The sequence below is a fragment of the Accipiter gentilis genome, chromosome 3 (assembly GCF_929443795.1).
Source record: "Accipiter gentilis chromosome 3, bAccGen1.1, whole genome shotgun sequence".
Taxonomy (NCBI): Eukaryota; Metazoa; Chordata; class Aves; order Accipitriformes; family Accipitridae; genus Astur; species Astur gentilis.
In genome coordinates, this window is record NC_064882.1 from 6894900 (window position 1) to 6911391 (window position 16492).

The 16492-nt window shown below is 36.5% G+C and overlaps 1 protein-coding gene across 1 annotated transcript in view; it reads right to left on the reverse strand.

The window, feature by feature from the left end:
* Positions 1–16492, reverse strand: part of RXFP1 (relaxin family peptide receptor 1) — a 51171-nt gene that overhangs the window by 4413 nt on the left and 30266 nt on the right. The window contains exons 3-15 of the mRNA XM_049834112.1: positions 14331–14435; positions 13401–13506; positions 12063–12134; positions 10424–10495; positions 9320–9391; positions 8420–8491; positions 7587–7661; positions 7233–7304; positions 6225–6296; positions 5385–5456; positions 3491–3562; positions 1016–1087; positions 555–784 (exon numbers count right to left, since the gene is read on the reverse strand). Of these exons, the coding sequence (XP_049690069.1) occupies positions 555–784; positions 1016–1087; positions 3491–3562; positions 5385–5456; positions 6225–6296; positions 7233–7304; positions 7587–7661; positions 8420–8491; positions 9320–9391; positions 10424–10495; positions 12063–12134; positions 13401–13506; positions 14331–14435 (1164 nt within the window). The remainder of the gene's footprint in view (positions 1–554; positions 785–1015; positions 1088–3490; positions 3563–5384; positions 5457–6224; positions 6297–7232; positions 7305–7586; positions 7662–8419; positions 8492–9319; positions 9392–10423; positions 10496–12062; positions 12135–13400; positions 13507–14330; positions 14436–16492) is intronic.

Here is a 16492-nt window from a genome sequence, read left to right on the forward strand (position 1 = left end):
CTCTCCTGTATTGAGACAAGGTACTCATGATTGTAGTGACTGTACTACCAAATAGTTCATCCATAAACTCATCTTGGTCTTAGGACTATAATAAAAACCTCTAATTCTTAATATTGGGGGGCTAGGAGGGATTGATTTTCTATATTTGCATAAGTAACTTTTTGCTCGTGCAAAAAAAGAATAACTATCTTGAACACAACGTTTACACATGCAAATTGCTGTTTACTCAAAAATGCATGGTAAAATCTAGGTTTATGGGCCTTTGAAAATTTTGGAATTTTATTTCTTCTTGCTGAAGAAAGTGAGAATTTAACACAGTACCTGCAACATTAAAATCAAACATGAAACCTTTGGAATTCATCAGCGCCGAAGGCAGCATTTAATGAGACCTCGTGGTGCATAAGATACAGCATTTTGTATTGTCATTCACAACAGCATGAAAATTCAGTTAATCCAGTGCTGGAAATATATCACTATATTGTAATAACAAATATCATACATGCTATGAGCAGACAAACCCAATATTCTTTTACTTTTACACATGGAGTACTCACAGCAGAGAGACATTATTGAGATGGCGTGCAGCTTATTCTCCGATCTGATGTAAGGCCTCATGCAGATAACAAAAATATTTCCAAAGCAGGTGATGGCAGATACAACCCAGACAAACACTCTTTGTATTATGCTAGCCAGAAGATTCTCAAGGGATGAAATCCCATCAGTATTGGGCTTACAGCTGCGCACATGAGGGGCATATCCACAGTACTGGAATTTCTTAAAATATCTGGTTATAAGAAAGAAAAACAGATAGGAGATGGTTCTAGTTTGGTTACCAGAATATCAAAACTCTCTAGTAACCACTGAGAAAACATATTCTGAAAGAAGAAAAGTTAATTAAAAACTGTCAAAATTTGACAACTGCCCACATGCTGCTTTTCATACACTTTCAGTTATCCAGTATTCTGTAAATTCTAAAATTCAGACCAAAGAAAGCAAGCTGGAATAATCTACTTACATGTGGGAAAGGTTTCTCAAGGGTCTGAACATTCTTCTCTGGATGTTTGCAATTTCAATGCCCTCCAAGCTGCTGTAAACAATATACTCAGTAAAAGGCCATAGAAACTCAGTAGTAAAAGAACAAATTTTATGAGCATTTACTTGTGCTTCTGTGATTATAGGAAATTAGAGATGAACTTTAATTGCATCTAATCTGTCATCCCTTTGAAACTTCAACAGAAAGTCTGCGTAAAAGCTTAAGTGGAATAAAATAAATTGCAGTTAATTCTAATAAACTTGCTGTTCTTCCAAAATCATGAAGAAGGCTCTTATAGTGCTCTCAGCAGTGCAATCTCCAATTATTATGTTGCCCTTCCAAAGTATTGTTCTACTGATGTTCTTTCATCATCTCTGGTAAAATAACAACGTGTTCCAATAGTAATATTTTTACATGTCTCTTCTGTCTTTTATCCCAGGGAGTGCTTTAGTAGACAAAAAACCCACTGCAGGAATTCAGTCTTCATTGTGTCAAGAGCAGCAGAAGCTGGGACACAGATCATGCAAGGAAAAATGCTCGCGTTCTTGTAAGACATAGATGGGATTTTTTTACTTTTTTTTTTTTTTTTTAATATATTGAAAATGGCATTAATATTTCCATGCAGTGCTAGATCAGTAAAGTGTAACTGTGTAAGCTGTTCTTTCAGAACTTCAGTTTCTGTATTCTAGTCCATGCCATCCACTGGTTAGATGTGCAACCGGTCAGAGGTCTTTAGTTCCCTTTGTGGGGAGCCTTATTTGAATTCACAGTTCAATGCTTTGAATGCAATACTCATGTGAGTTCTGAACACATTTAGGCAAAAGTGGAGAAAAGTACCAGTCTTACTGGTTAGTTGCTGTGGGCTGGTGGGCAGTTTTGCTAGGAGACAAGAGAAAAGCCCCCAATATGGAAGTGTGTTAGTTTTGTTTAAGCACTGCAATGAATCTTAGGGTGTGGTTTCCGCAGCTATTCTTACTAATTCAAACTAGCAAAGAGGCAACTGGTGTTCTACAAACTGCTGAGATATACAGTTACCAGTAAATCTATCTCAAGATTTAACAACTTAAAACCATGGAAGGTCATGGTCACTGAATTGCATGACTTCTTTGGTGTTAAATAATGGATAAAGTACATGCTGTAGCCTGACTTTTAGGGAGATAATTAATAATTCTTTTCTGTGCTCAGCAGCTTTTTTTCATGAAAATTTTACGGATTTAGTACTTTCAGGTTGTTAGCCATTTACCAAATTTAGTTTAATTTGGCCACTGGATTCCAAATCACTGCGAGGAAGCTGGACTGATCAACAAAGGCCTGTGCACTGCTGGCTATAGCTCAGGAGTCAAATCATGAACTCCTATTATGCTCCCATCCAAGGAGACATCTCTTTTTGGATCTCCACAACCTGTTGCGACAGGACAAGAGGTAATGGTTTTAAACTAAAAGAGGGTAGATTTAGACTAGATAGAAGGAAGAAATTTTTTACGATGAGGGTGGTAAAACACTGGAACAGTTTGCCCAGAGAGGTGGTAGATGCCTCACCCCTGGAAACATTCCGGGTCAGGCTGGATGGGGCTCTGAGCAACCTGATCTAGTTGAAGATGTCCCTGCTCATTGCAGGGGGGTGGACTAAATGACCTTTAAAGGTCCCTTCCAACCTAAACTATTCTATGATTCTATGATTTTGAAATGATGACTGACAAGAACCAATGCTAGTGCAGACATGCTATTATTGCAGACATGCAGTGGCCTGTGAAGATGTGCTTAAATCTACTGCAGGATAATTTCAAATTTGCAAGATTGTCACTGTACTAGTGACTAGTGACAACTAGTGCAAGATTGCACACTTTTAGGAAGAGATCTGCTGGCAGAATTCAAGCTAGAGCTGCTGTGTTATTGCACCCACAAAGACTCCCCCCTAAACTCTTAAAAAAATTTGTAAAAGTCCCACTTCTGACATGGCAGCTGAATTGTACTTGGTTTATATTGTTCTTTTCATGTTGTTAGCAATAGATTCTATAAGAATGGAAATATGTACCCAAACTTATACCAAATTCATTTATAAGTCCTGTCTTTACATAATGGTACCTGCCCATGGTGCTAATAGCCCCACTGGACCTTTCATGACCCTTAAGCATGTGAACAAATTGTGCAAAGTGAAATGAGGGTTGCATTAATCTTGTTCTGTAATAGCAGAAAAGACAATATCCTTCTCTAAGCTGAATTTTTGGTCTCTTTTTGCTGGAAAAATTTCCATTATGAAACTGGTATTTTCAGGAAGGAAAATTTGGGTATTGCTAGTAATTATTTTCCAGGCTCAAATTGTTGAGGATCATCAGCATAACTATGAACTATTTCAAGGGCAATTTCTTACAAAACGTATTCTGGATCATGTCCTTCTGAAGGAGACATGCATAATCAGAAATAAAATGTAACTAAAATATAAAACTTGATACTTACAGGGATTTGAGTTTAATTAGAAAATCAAACTGGTCTATTTGTATTTTCTTGATGGGGTTGTAAGAAAGGTTCCTGTAAATACAACATAGGCATAAGTAACTCTGTACATCTTCCTTACAGCTTGTTCTAAAAATAAAGTCAAACTACATAACCCATTTGCTTTTCCAGTCCTTTAGGAAGGACTTGTACAAGTGGCAGTTCCAACTGCAGATAGTAACATTCATTTAGTGTTATTCAGCTTGCTAAGCCAGCAGAAAGAGCAGATGCTTCACAGGCATGCTATTGCCACGTACACAACTTCCTCCCCCAACCTGATGCTTAAATTTTTTGACTGTAGAAATATTTAGTTATTAAACTTTTCAGACTTGTCCTTCCAGTAAAAGAACCTAGCTGAACTGCATGCATTTAGAAATAAATTGCAATCGATTTTGCTAGTTGCTAAAATCTATTTTTTCGTTTCATTTGTGTGAGTTCAAGAGACAGAGGCAGTGGAATGTAGAAATAGACATTAGCATTAGATGCTATCGCTCTGTGCAAGAGTGTTTCTAGGTACATCCCCTTTTTTTTCTCCCTATAACTTTTCCTTATGTTTTCTTTTTGATATTGTAACTAAAATGTGCAAATTGAATTAATGCAGCTGACACACTGGGTTGCCCCAGTGTATTGTGATGGATCCCAAGGATGCTGGAAAAGCACAAAAATAAGTTATTCCACATACTACCTCCTCTCCTCCAGAAAGGTCTTCAATTTTGTGACTAGTGCCTCTTTCAGATTATGCGACAAAGATTGGGACTTTCCAGCAGCAGCGTTTGAGAATTTGCCTATATACACATCATGGGAAAAAGACAGACTGTCTGTCTGGTTTTATGCCTTATGGTTTTGTGGAACTCTTTCACAGGAAAAAAGCAGTTGCAAACAAGGAATCTGTATGATGCTCTTACATGTTTATGATCTAGTTTTAGAGCCAAATCCTTATATCACATTAAACATTCCCATCAAATTATTATATATATAATATTATAGCTAGCATAGTTCATTTTGTATATACTAACAAGATCTAGAAAAAGGTAGAATTTGAACTTGCTCTCTTTTGGGACAGAAAAATACACATATTTTATAAAACTCTTTTGGGCAAAATGTTATATAGAATTATTTTGGGGATAAGTATTTTTTAGTGTGCTGGGTTTGGCTGGGATAGAGTTAATTTTCTTCACAGTAGCTGGTATGGGGCTGTGTTTTGGATTTGTGCTGAAAACAGTGTTGATAATGCTGAGATGTTTTAGCTATTGCTGAGCAGTGCTTACACAGAGCCGAGGCCTTTTCTGCTTCTCCCCCCACCCCACCAGCGAGGAGGCTGGGGGGGCACAAGAAGTTGGGAGGGGACACAGCTGGGACAGCTGACCCCAACTGACCCAAGGGATGTCCCAGACCATATGACGTCATGCTCAGCAGATAAAACTGAGGGAAGAAGGAGGAAGGCGAGGACATTCGTAGTGATGGCATTTGTCTTCCCAAGTAAGGGTTACGCGTGATGGATCCCTGCTTTCCTGGAGATGGCTGAACACCTGCCTGCCCATGGGAAGTGGTGAATGAATTCCTTGTTTTGCCTTGCTTGTGTGCGTGGCTTTTGCTTTACCTATTAAACTGTCTTTATCTCAGCCCACGAGTTTCCTCACTTTTACTTTTCTGATTCTCTCCCCCATCCCACTGTGAGGGAGGTGGGTGAGCAGCTGCGTGGGGCTTAGTTGCTGGATGGGGTTGAACCACAACATTTAGACAGAGCTTAAATGACACATACAAACAAAGGTGCTCTTTTCTTTCCCAGTATTCATGGCTGAAAGCATCATATCAAATGAGTAATGTACAGTTATATATAATAATCAAGAATCCTTACAGTTGTGAAAGCTCCTTTAGATCCTTAAATATGTATGGAGGAAGTGATTCAATCTTGTTGCTAGCCAAATCTCTGCAGAAACAGCCACAGGTAGGATACAGTCAGTTCTTACAAGGCTCAGTAATTTTACCAAACAGTTTTGCAATTTCAAGACACGAAGTTTTATTCTGTTTGCAAAATAGGATATTATTTATTATATAGGTTATCAGAAGCTTGGAGTATAAAAGAATGGTGTTAAAACAAAGTGGGAAGCTAGATCCATCATATCTCTCTTTGCCTAGTTAGTTCAAATATGCCATTAGATACATAATTTGTTATTATTTTACTGACATCAAAAAGAAAGTAAAATACCCTTAACTTTGGTTGTAGGAGCTTGGAGAGAAATTAAACACATTGTTTTGTGATGGGAATTCTTTCACATGGGCTAACCAGCACATCTTTCCTTTTGTTCTTCTCTCTGCCTTGCTCCTTATTTTCACTAAACATAAATCTCAATAGCTAGACAGAGGGGTAAAGATCTCAGTCTAACTGAAACTGACAAACTGGTCTAAAAGACAATGAAGGCACACACACACCTAGGCTGTAGTGATTTAAGATTAAATAATATTATTCTGTTCAGGGAACATAACAACCTTGTGAGCAAAACCCACGATATTATTGATACAGAGTATGTATTTTATTGACTATTTCTTCCCTGTTAAATATATAGAAAAAAACCTGAAGATGGGTGCTCTTTCCAGAGCATGTTATATGAAATACAGTTTATGATAAATGACATTTGCAATATAAACTATAAAACTTTGTGACGACTTGTACAAGTAAGAGAAAAAATCTACTCACAATTCATCTAACATCTGGAGAGAAGAAAAGCTGTTTTCATTTAAAGAGCTGATTTGATTTCGTCTCATCACCCTGAAAAAATAAACAAACTTATGTTGCTGCTTCTTGACACCTATTTGGGTTTGGACAAAAGTTTTTATAAACTTCAAAAATTTGGTCTTCTCTGCATCTTCAATTATTTGCCCAATTCTGTTAACATGCTAATCGGATCTAGAAGCTTACCATTTTACCATTTGATAAATAACTTTTGTTGCCTATACATACATGTATTTGTACATATATATACACACAGCCCCCCACTCACCCCCCATCGGAGGCTAGTATAAAGTGACTGAGGACAGGAGGAAGATTAAGTGGGCTAGAAGGCTTGTGACCTAACCGCATCTCAGACACAGGCACATGGCGGTGCAACTTTTCCTTCACCCGTATTTCATCTGCCACTGAGCTTGCTCCTTAAATGAACAACCTGGATTTTAAAAGCAAAGAGAGAGCCAAGAATGTGGGTACTGCACAAGTGTTAAAAATTGAAAGTGACAGCTACCATGGATCCTACTAATCTATCAAAAAGTGGAAGGGATTTTCTGAAGATGGTTACATCGTGACTGAAGTAACTTTGAGGGAAAATTCTAAAATTAGTAAGCCAGCCAACCCATCAGCCAAACTCTTTAAAATGAAGAAAGAAGCTATATATTTTGTATGTTTGCTACTTCCCATTATGAGTTTCTGCCTCTTTTTCCAAGAAAAAAGTTAGAATGAAAATTTTTAAATCTTAATATCAGTCAAAATTGCTTCAGTGAAGTTTAGTTGCATATATCAATGCTGAACTTTGCTATAAATGTAAACAATGGTTATTCTGTATAGTGCTCATTTAAAACCAAGCATTTTAATCTCCTTGAGATCTAAATAACCATGATACTCAGGAAACTTTTATATTAGCTGTAATGAATCACTTGACTGCTCAGCACAAGCATCTCTCACTCGGACCAGCTAGCATATCCTATTACTTACAGTACAGTTAGAGTGTTGCAGGAGATGAAAGTGACATTTCTTACATGATGGATATGGTTGCCTTCAAGGTCTCTGGGATATAAAAACAAAACATCAATCACTGAAAATAAATTCAGGCAGTTGTTCTAAGGTAATTAAAGAAAAATACTACCAGAACTTCATGACTGCACAGAAGAGAGTCGGAACCAGACATGTAATATTTCTGCATTCTTAATTGATGACTTCAGGTCATCAACCCTGCAGTGACCCAGCAGGCACTCTGTAAGATCCAGCACCCCATTAGAAAAAGTGGCGTGGAAGTGCCACACAAAGACAACCAAATAATATTTTTCTAGTGAAATAAGGTAGACTTACAGCCAGTTTAGTCTTGGCATATATTGGCACAGAGGTTTATCAGGCAAATGAGCAAGAGAATTATTCATCATCTCTCTGAAAAAAAGAAATAGTATAGCTGGCTATATTTGCAAAAAATTACATTATAGAGAAAAATCATGTCTCTTACTTTTGTACTTTTGAAAAAAAGGCAGTCAAAGCTTGATTCATTTCTCATAGTCTTGAAGGTAGTATTATTTTCTTAAACTTCTGCATATTTTCCCTGCGGCATTCTGCGGAGCAGTATTCTATCTTTAACTTGTTAATTACCAGGTAAAGGAAAGATGTTCGCTTCACTACTATTTAAATAAAACCTAGCAAGTTAATACAAATATGTTGACTATTCACTCATAACACGTAACTTCTATGGATGATGGAGGAAGGGGGATATGAAGGGAGGTTTCCCTTCAGGATGCAGGGGAAGAGGGTCCCTCATCTTTGGGGCTGGAGAGAGCAGCGGCAGGTTATAGACAGGGTCTCAGGGTGGGAGGCAGGGCTGTGCCAGGGGGCAGGAGCTATGGGACCCCCGCCTCCTGCACTGCAGCTCTGGAGAGCAACTGGAATCCATTGCTGCAGCTGCCACATCCTTGCCCTCTCAGTGACATTGTCTTTTTACCATTTTTTTCACCCATCTCCCTACACTTTTCCAGATACTGCATGTCTGCTGCTGCGAAAATCCTCCTACTCCAGCACATTTTGCCTGGGAGTAAGAAAAAGCTACAGGTGTACTGCCAGCACTCTGTGATTTTTATATATACCTGCCCTTTCTGTTCTGTTCTTTTAAATAACACTTTTGGTTCTTATTCCATACTTACAGGAGAATAAGTGATTTGAGTCCATAAAATGTTAATGGGGAGATCCGATTTATCCTATTATTTTCAATTATCCTATAAATTACAGCAAAGCATGTATCAGATTGATAATTGACTGCAGTCTTAAATTGAACAGATGATAAAAAGTAACAGAGTTTTAAGTGGATAGCTCCAAATGTACATTCAAACTACTTTAAAAAATAACGTATTACTCCTTAGCAGGTCAGGGTATTCACTGAATTAATTTCCTTTAAGAAGTATTTAATTTAAAAAAAAAATAATCTTAGAGAAAGTAATTACTTTCAATTAGAAAAAAGTGTTTTCCTGTGAGTTTTTAAAATTATTTGATCAAGACACTTTGAATGGATTCTCTGTGAAAACAGAGCAGCACTACGTTACAGTGTTCCATGGTGATCCAACAGTTCCAAACACACAGAAAAATGTTAGGCATGTTATTATTTGCTTATTTTTAATAAATTTACTGAGTCAAAATAGTATTTCATTTTCATCTGTCTGAAAAGCAGTAATAAACCAATATGTCAGATTGACAGTCATTTTGTCTGGGACATTTCAAGCACTATTTACAGAGAAAGACTTGCCCCCCAAATTATCTTTCTACTGTATCTGAGTTATTTCATGTAATAATTTGTAACAAGCAATTACCAATAAATATTAGTTAGTATTGTAAAAGTCATCAGTCATTGGAGCCATTTAGGCCCAAGAACTAATTTCTGCTCTCACCAAAGTCAATTGGATTTTTACCTTGCACAGTGTAACAGGAGTTCCTTAGTTATCTAGTATAAAGTACTGCTATGCACAAAAATGAAAGCAATCCAAATATTTCTTTGTCTTGCTTTAATTATTCCTTGAGAAGATGAACATACAAATAAGAAAACAACATACAGCCATTCAAGTCTGTGGAGATCTTCAAAGACACCAGGCTTCAAACTGGTTATCTTGTTGTTACTCAGGTATCTAAACCAAGACCAACCAAAGATAAATGAATGGAATGATTAATTAGCATCAGATGCATGAAAATTAGTTTTAAGATTTTTCTTTTCCCCTTAATTTATCAGAATACTGGTAAAATTTTTCATAATTATTATTTTTGATTATGGTAATTTTCATGCCCTTCTTTGAGACTCCCTCTAAAGAGGACTTTCAGACCAATTATGTAGAACATTTTGTCTTATCTATAAAAAACCACAGCAAAATAAATATTTTCACTGTGTCATATTTTAGGCCCTTCCCAGTTTCCTTCTGTGGAGTGATTTGTTCCATGAATGTTCCCAGGATCCTGTTCAATCTTTGCTAAGGATGTTAGTCATAAATGTAGATACTAGAATCATGGAAAAAGAAAGGCTGAGAAATGAAGGGGAAGGGGTACTATAAATGGTCTGGGAAGGTAATAACAGCAGCTGTAATAACAGATAATCGACCACACTCATGGGACGGAAAAATAGGAGGTACAACATTTTAAATTTTTCCTTTTAAAAACACTGCAGAAACAAAAAACTGAACTGAACAATGCAATTTATGTGATGTCTCTCACTGAGCACTTCCCTTAAAAAAAGCTGCTGCAGAATAAAGAAAAAAGTGTTCTTTTCATTACCCGATACTGGTTACTTTGGTTTTGCTCCTGTAAACCAAAATACAACATTAAAGTTTTCTTCCATCACAAGGTCTCGCTTTTGGTTTACTCATTTTTCATTCTCTCTGACTTTCTGCAGGGTAACTACCATACTGTCTCATTCTTCCATTCTGAGGTTCTGAGGAACAGGAGTGAAGTATGGAGCCCACTTGTATTTTCAAAGCATTGTCCGGTGCGATAAACCTGCACAGATACCTCTTAATCTATCTTTGCTTTCTCAATCCAATCGTTGAATTAAGGTTTTGGACCATTCTGCAACTTCCTAACACTGAATCAAATAAGGGAGAAACATCCATAGCAACTCTCAGAGCTCTTCCCACTGCTTTTTACTTCAATATTCAAAAAGCAATACTTACAGTTTTGTCAAGTTGTATAAACCTTTGAAAGCACGTTCAGATACAGATCTGATTTTATTATTCTGAAGATACCTTAGAAGATAAAAAAGCAACAATTCATTCTCTAAGCACCCAAAGTCAAAGCAAACATAAATAACCAATTAAAATTTATCAACTAAACTGAATGCATGTGTGATACTTGAAAAGAAGCTATCCTACTTGTTACACCTTAAATTTGATGATAACCATTTCACAGCTATAGCTGCAAAGACTTTAAAGGTGTTTTAAAAGACCCTCCCCCCCCCCCCCCCCCCCCCCCCCGAATTACAAAATTCCTTCAAAGGGATGCTTGGTTTGCCTGAGATGAACAATGAAGTGTGTTTTTGCAACCTCCTGTTTTAGGTCCTAACTTTACAGTTTAGCCAGAACCCTGCTACAAGCAAAATTTTGCATGGCAAATGTAAACTTAAAATGTGTTTTTGAATTTTCTGTTTATAGTGTCAGAGAATTTTCAAAATGCTGCATTTTTAAGATAATATAATAAAAACATAAAACGAATCTTACTAATCTTCTACAAGCTAAATAATACTAGTTTCTTCCTCCTCTTTATCTACTTTGATGAAATAATGAGTTATAAAATATTATTAAAGGCAAATATTAAATCCTTTCCAAATATTTTTAAAACATTATAGTGTTATTGTCTGAGTAATATTTAAATATAAATCCTTTTAATTAAATTACAGTTAATAAAACATCCAGATGTATTTCTGTTAAAAAAGCAATAAGAAATCTGACATTGGCTTTTACAAAACGGGTTTGAGTCAAACGCTGCTTAGGAGCTTTCTGAAAATGTACCTTTCGATCAGAAAGGTGTGAAATTAATATTAGAAACAAATGTTTTGTACAGATAGATATGGGTTTATTTCTTTTAATGAAAACTTTTAAGACTTTAAGGTCATAATGGTATTTAACTTTGTGAACACAAGATGGTGCTGCAGTACAGCACAGTTTCCATAAAAGTTACACTCCAGTAAGTTTTCTAGGTGACATAGGAACCCTGCTCTAGACTTTTGCATTTAAATCTTAATTTCACTAATTCTATATAAAGCAAACTTGTTAAAGACTATGATTTTTGAACAACATGTATATTACACGTCATAAAACATAACACAGTATTGTGTTGCCATAACAATTTGACTAGTTGGGGCATTATCAAATTGGTACCAGAAATAATTGAGTAAAACCAAGTGCCATGTGAGTGAGCTTCCCATGACAAAGGGAATTTTAAGTTTCCAAACTTTTTTTTTTGTAGAATAAATGGATTAAGTTACTTCAATTTCTTTTGGCATATTATTCTTCATTATAAATGTAACTTCAGACATGATGAAAATTTAGCATATTTCTTGTATAAAATAGTCAATATAAAAAATTAAATATGCAGAAATTACAGTTTTGCAAAAAGAGAGATGTGAAATCAAGCTATTTGAGCCAAACAGGTTACACAATTAGATGAGGTACTGAAGGGTAGGACAAAACAGAATTTTGAGTATAAACTGAGGGTTGTCACTCAGATGTTAAGCTCTGTGTGTGTGTATGTGAGAGGAAGAGCGTGCATATTTAAGGCACTAAATAGGTATTTTAATTTGAAGCACCGCCTTACAGATTTTTAAGGTCTTGGTATTTCTCGAAAATGTCAGCAGAAAGTTTCCTTAGCAGATTCCTCTGAAGAGACCTGTAGGAATGAATGCACACAGTAAAAGTACTCTCCCAGCTTCCTACAGTGCTGCCACTTTTTGTTATTCAATAAGAGCAGCTTTCACACTGTTAAATAATAAAAGCAACATGAAACCACCTGAATATGCCTCCACTGTTTGTCTGAATATTCATATCTATTTAAGCAGTCAGCTAAATACTTTATCATCAAAAAATATTCTTCCATGTCCCCAGAGCAACTGACAAAATAGTTAAATCTAAGAGTTAAAAAGATTTGAGTATAAACTAAACCACAGATTTATTTCAAACCTCAAATGCATATAGAACCCATTTCCCAGTGCATGTGTCCCTATGTCCCCATCTCCACTGGGCACTGACTCAAGTGTCCTGTCAAGAACAAAAACCGTTCAGGGCATGGTTGGATTAGAAGCGACTGTAGCCTGAAAGCCAGCTGAACTGACTCACTGCTTTTTCTAAAGCTAGAACTGTGCCATTATTTTTGAAGTCTTTGTTGACCCTGAGCCAACAGCCAGTTTAAAAATATATTTGACATTCCACATCAAACTTTGTTTAGAAGTATTGCAATACTTGGACACAGACCCAACAAGGAGAACCTCTGCCACACGTAAGCACAAACTGGTACTGAACTCTACAGGGAAGTTCCTCAGGCAAGGACATGTAATACTGCCCTCTGCTCACCACAAGGAAAATGGCCTCTCAGTGATGCACAAACTAAAAGCAATATTAACCATTCCCTGATCTCTTCAAAAAGTTTGGTTTACACATACGTATCTGTATGATCACCCAGCCCAGACTAAATCCTTTTAAATAACGGCACATTCAGAGACATCAAATAAGAACTAAAAAGATTTGTTCAAGCAGGTAGTTCCACCGAGTTCAAGGCTATTGACTCTGTTGGCAGGAATATAGACTAGTAATATTGGCAGGATCATAGAATAATAAAAAGTCCTAAGCATTTTTTCTTAAAAGGAAACACTTCTTTTGAACATTTCCTTAGATTTCCTGAAACAGTTGCTAGCTCAGGTCACTGTTACAAAAATGAAAGGATCACTTCACACAGAGTTTCTAGTTCCTTTTCTCTCCTTCTATGCAGGGAAAATCTGTACTTAAAACATTAAAGGACTAGACAACAGAGAGACACTATGCTTTCACAAGCATCAGCTGAGCCAACTGGTCATAATTATAAGGCTGTAGTTGTGAAAAGGTTGCAGGATTGATAGTCAAACCTGAACAGAGCAAGAGACCACTTTTCTGCTCTACTTACATTATAGTTATGTTTGAAGAGACTGATGGGACAGCATGCATTTTGGCAGCATCACAGAAGATCTCCAGCCCTTGGCAGGTACACTCTCCTGGCACAGCACCAGCCACTGCGTGAGAACAAGAACATGGTTGTGGCAAAAGGTGGGATGGGTGGTGTGATGGAATGTGGAGAAAAGAAAAATGGTGTAAAAGAACAGTGAGCACAAAGACAGACATACCAGGCTGTGTTAAATTAAGGCACATGTTTTTACACAATTGATTTAGACATGGGAAGAACCTAACAATAAATATAAAGGGACACAAACAATTATGTTACATCCTGACCTCTGTGAAAGAGTTTGTAAAAGCTCTTGAGTTTTAGGCTTGATATACAGGAATCTGGCATGGGTTTTTTGTGGCTCTTTTTTAGATTATTCAGTCCTAGAATGAGCACAATTCTGTGCAGGTGAAAATGGGATGAAAATGGGTCAGGAAGTCTTTGCTCCCTTTCACCTCATCTCTGTGCTTTAAGTTAATGCTCATAGTAGACAGCAGAGTCAGAAAATCTGTACAAAGGGACAAATGCCCACAGAAGTGGAGGTGGTTTGCAAGAATCATTTGATGTACGAAGAAGTGAATTTGGAGGAACGTTGCCTTCATTTCACTCTGAAAGATGTGTGTTTCATTGTCTTTCCAGCAGTATTAATATATTTAGATAAACATTAGTATTGCCCTCCTAATTGGCATATGTTTCACACTCCTTTTATAGAAAATGAATCATTCCTAATGGAACTGAAATTAGCTTCAATGCATTTGTTGTCTGCAACATGAATTCTGTTTTACTATAAATGAAACTGCACTATATTTCTCTTTCAGATAAGCATAATTGCTGTGTATTTCTTTCTAGGAATAGTCAGTAATAATCACACAAATAATATCTGTAATTACTTACAGCACTCAGGTGTCTTTGTCTGAAATGCATACAGAGATTTCAGTTTATTGTATTTGTCCTTTGTATAATGTTTATCAAATTGCAGAGACCATCCATTGTTGTCTTCTAATAAAAAAAAAAACACCACCACAAATAGAAGACACATTAGACAGAAGCTGAAGGTAGAAATACTTTCACTAAATTTAGTTGCATCAAGATTTATCTAAATAACATATTTTTTCCAGAACATTTCATAGACCATTAGATGACCTTATCTTTATACAGGTGCCTAATCACATGTATGTACAGAGATTATGAGCGGCACAGTAAGAATAGCTTTTTATACCTTCAACAACAAAATTTCTTGTGACAGTTGCACTGAGAAAGTATAATCTTTCACTTCAGAATTTTTTGTTTGCATAGGAGTCTAAAAACAAGAGACAACCATATTTTTCCACCTCCTTAAATGTGCGGGTTTGTCACTTTACCCAGGAAAGCTCAAATGATTACTACTACTCCACCTACTTCTTTCAGAGGACTGTCTCACACTATTGCAGCCTATAATTTCTTTCCTGAAAATCTAGATGAAGGCCAAATGAACACTGCTTTTCAAGAGAATAGGTGACATGGCGTAACATAATTAAGTCAGTAAGTTGAAGTTAAGCTTAACATGCACCTTCTTCAACAAAGCATTATTCCTTATTATGAGTTTGGTCACATTGCATAGATGTACTGGAACAGAGTGGTTTATGGCCATAAAGGTGAAAAAATGAAGAGCACCTTTAAGTTCGTTCCCACAAATGTTTTTTTCCAGATACAGTGGTGCTGGAAGTAACTACAGACCTGTTTCTTGGAACGTATCTGTCATATCTGACAGCTGTAAATTAACTGATCAGGTAACCACTTCCAAAACAGGGCAGCAATACACACCACCAAAAAAAAAAAAAAAAAAAAAAAAAAAAAGAAAAAACCCAAAACAAACCCCCTTGCCTTTAAAAGCTGTGATCCAATTTTAGTTTTATTAATTTGAGCCTGACCTCTCTTTAGCTTTGACAATACCCACACCCTTGTAGTTTAAAGCATCTCAATTAACAAATATGCACCAGTAGCAGAAATGCTTCTTAAGATGGCACTTGCTAGCTGGTAAGTCAAAGCATCAGTGATAACTGAAAGCATCACTTTGTAAGGATACTTACTTTCAAACAACATTTATATGAGAACACTCAGCATGGCTCTGCTTTCCTAGTCATTACAGTCTTAGTTTCACTTTTATGATATGCTAGCAACAGTTTTTTCCCTGCAATTTCATATGGTAATTGTTTAGTTATAAATACATTTCCTCAAGGACATTTCTCTATAAATCTTTATGTTCAAGTAAGCATTACTACTATATTTGTTGGTTTCAAAATAGGCAGGGAGAAATAAAATATATTCACGTCTTTGCAACTTTTCCCATTCTGAAATGTCTCATTTTTCATGTCACATTACAAAGAATTCAGTTGTTTTCTTAGCTAGGTAGGGAAACTACCTTGAAAGCATCTCCTGAAGCCTGCCTACGGAGTGTCAGCAGATGGAGCTGTTCTGAGAGATGCCTGCCTCTTCACTGCCTAAACTGAAAAGATATATACATGCTGATTAACAGATATTATGAAAGATTAAGTAACTTCACACAAACTATCTTTTATCTAGTTGCTGTTTGTTATGCATAAATTGGAAACCTGAAAGATTCAAAGCAACCCATAAAGTCTGTCTTCAGGAATTGCTCCATTAAGAGAAAAATCAGACTTGAAAAGCACCTTCTTCACTCAAAAAATAATGTGAATTAATTTATGCCCTGCAAGAATGCCAGCTTCCCACCCAGAGAAGGCATTTGAGCACACTTTATTAAATTCCTCAAGAGTACCTGGTATGCTCTGATCCATTAGCAGTTTGCCAGTTTAGATCATTAAGCTGATATTCAGAAGCAACCTAATGCATTTTGAACAAATGAAAGGTGTTGGCAAACCTGCAGAAATACTGCTCCTGCCTGTTTTAAATACTCAGCAGAAGTTCAGTTTTACGACTAGTTGCAACATGGAATCTGTTATTGATGAAGCGATGCGAACAGATCTTTTACCACATGGTGAGTGCCTCATAAACCTACTGCCCTGTAGTTAGGACTGTAATGAGGTTTCCCCATCACT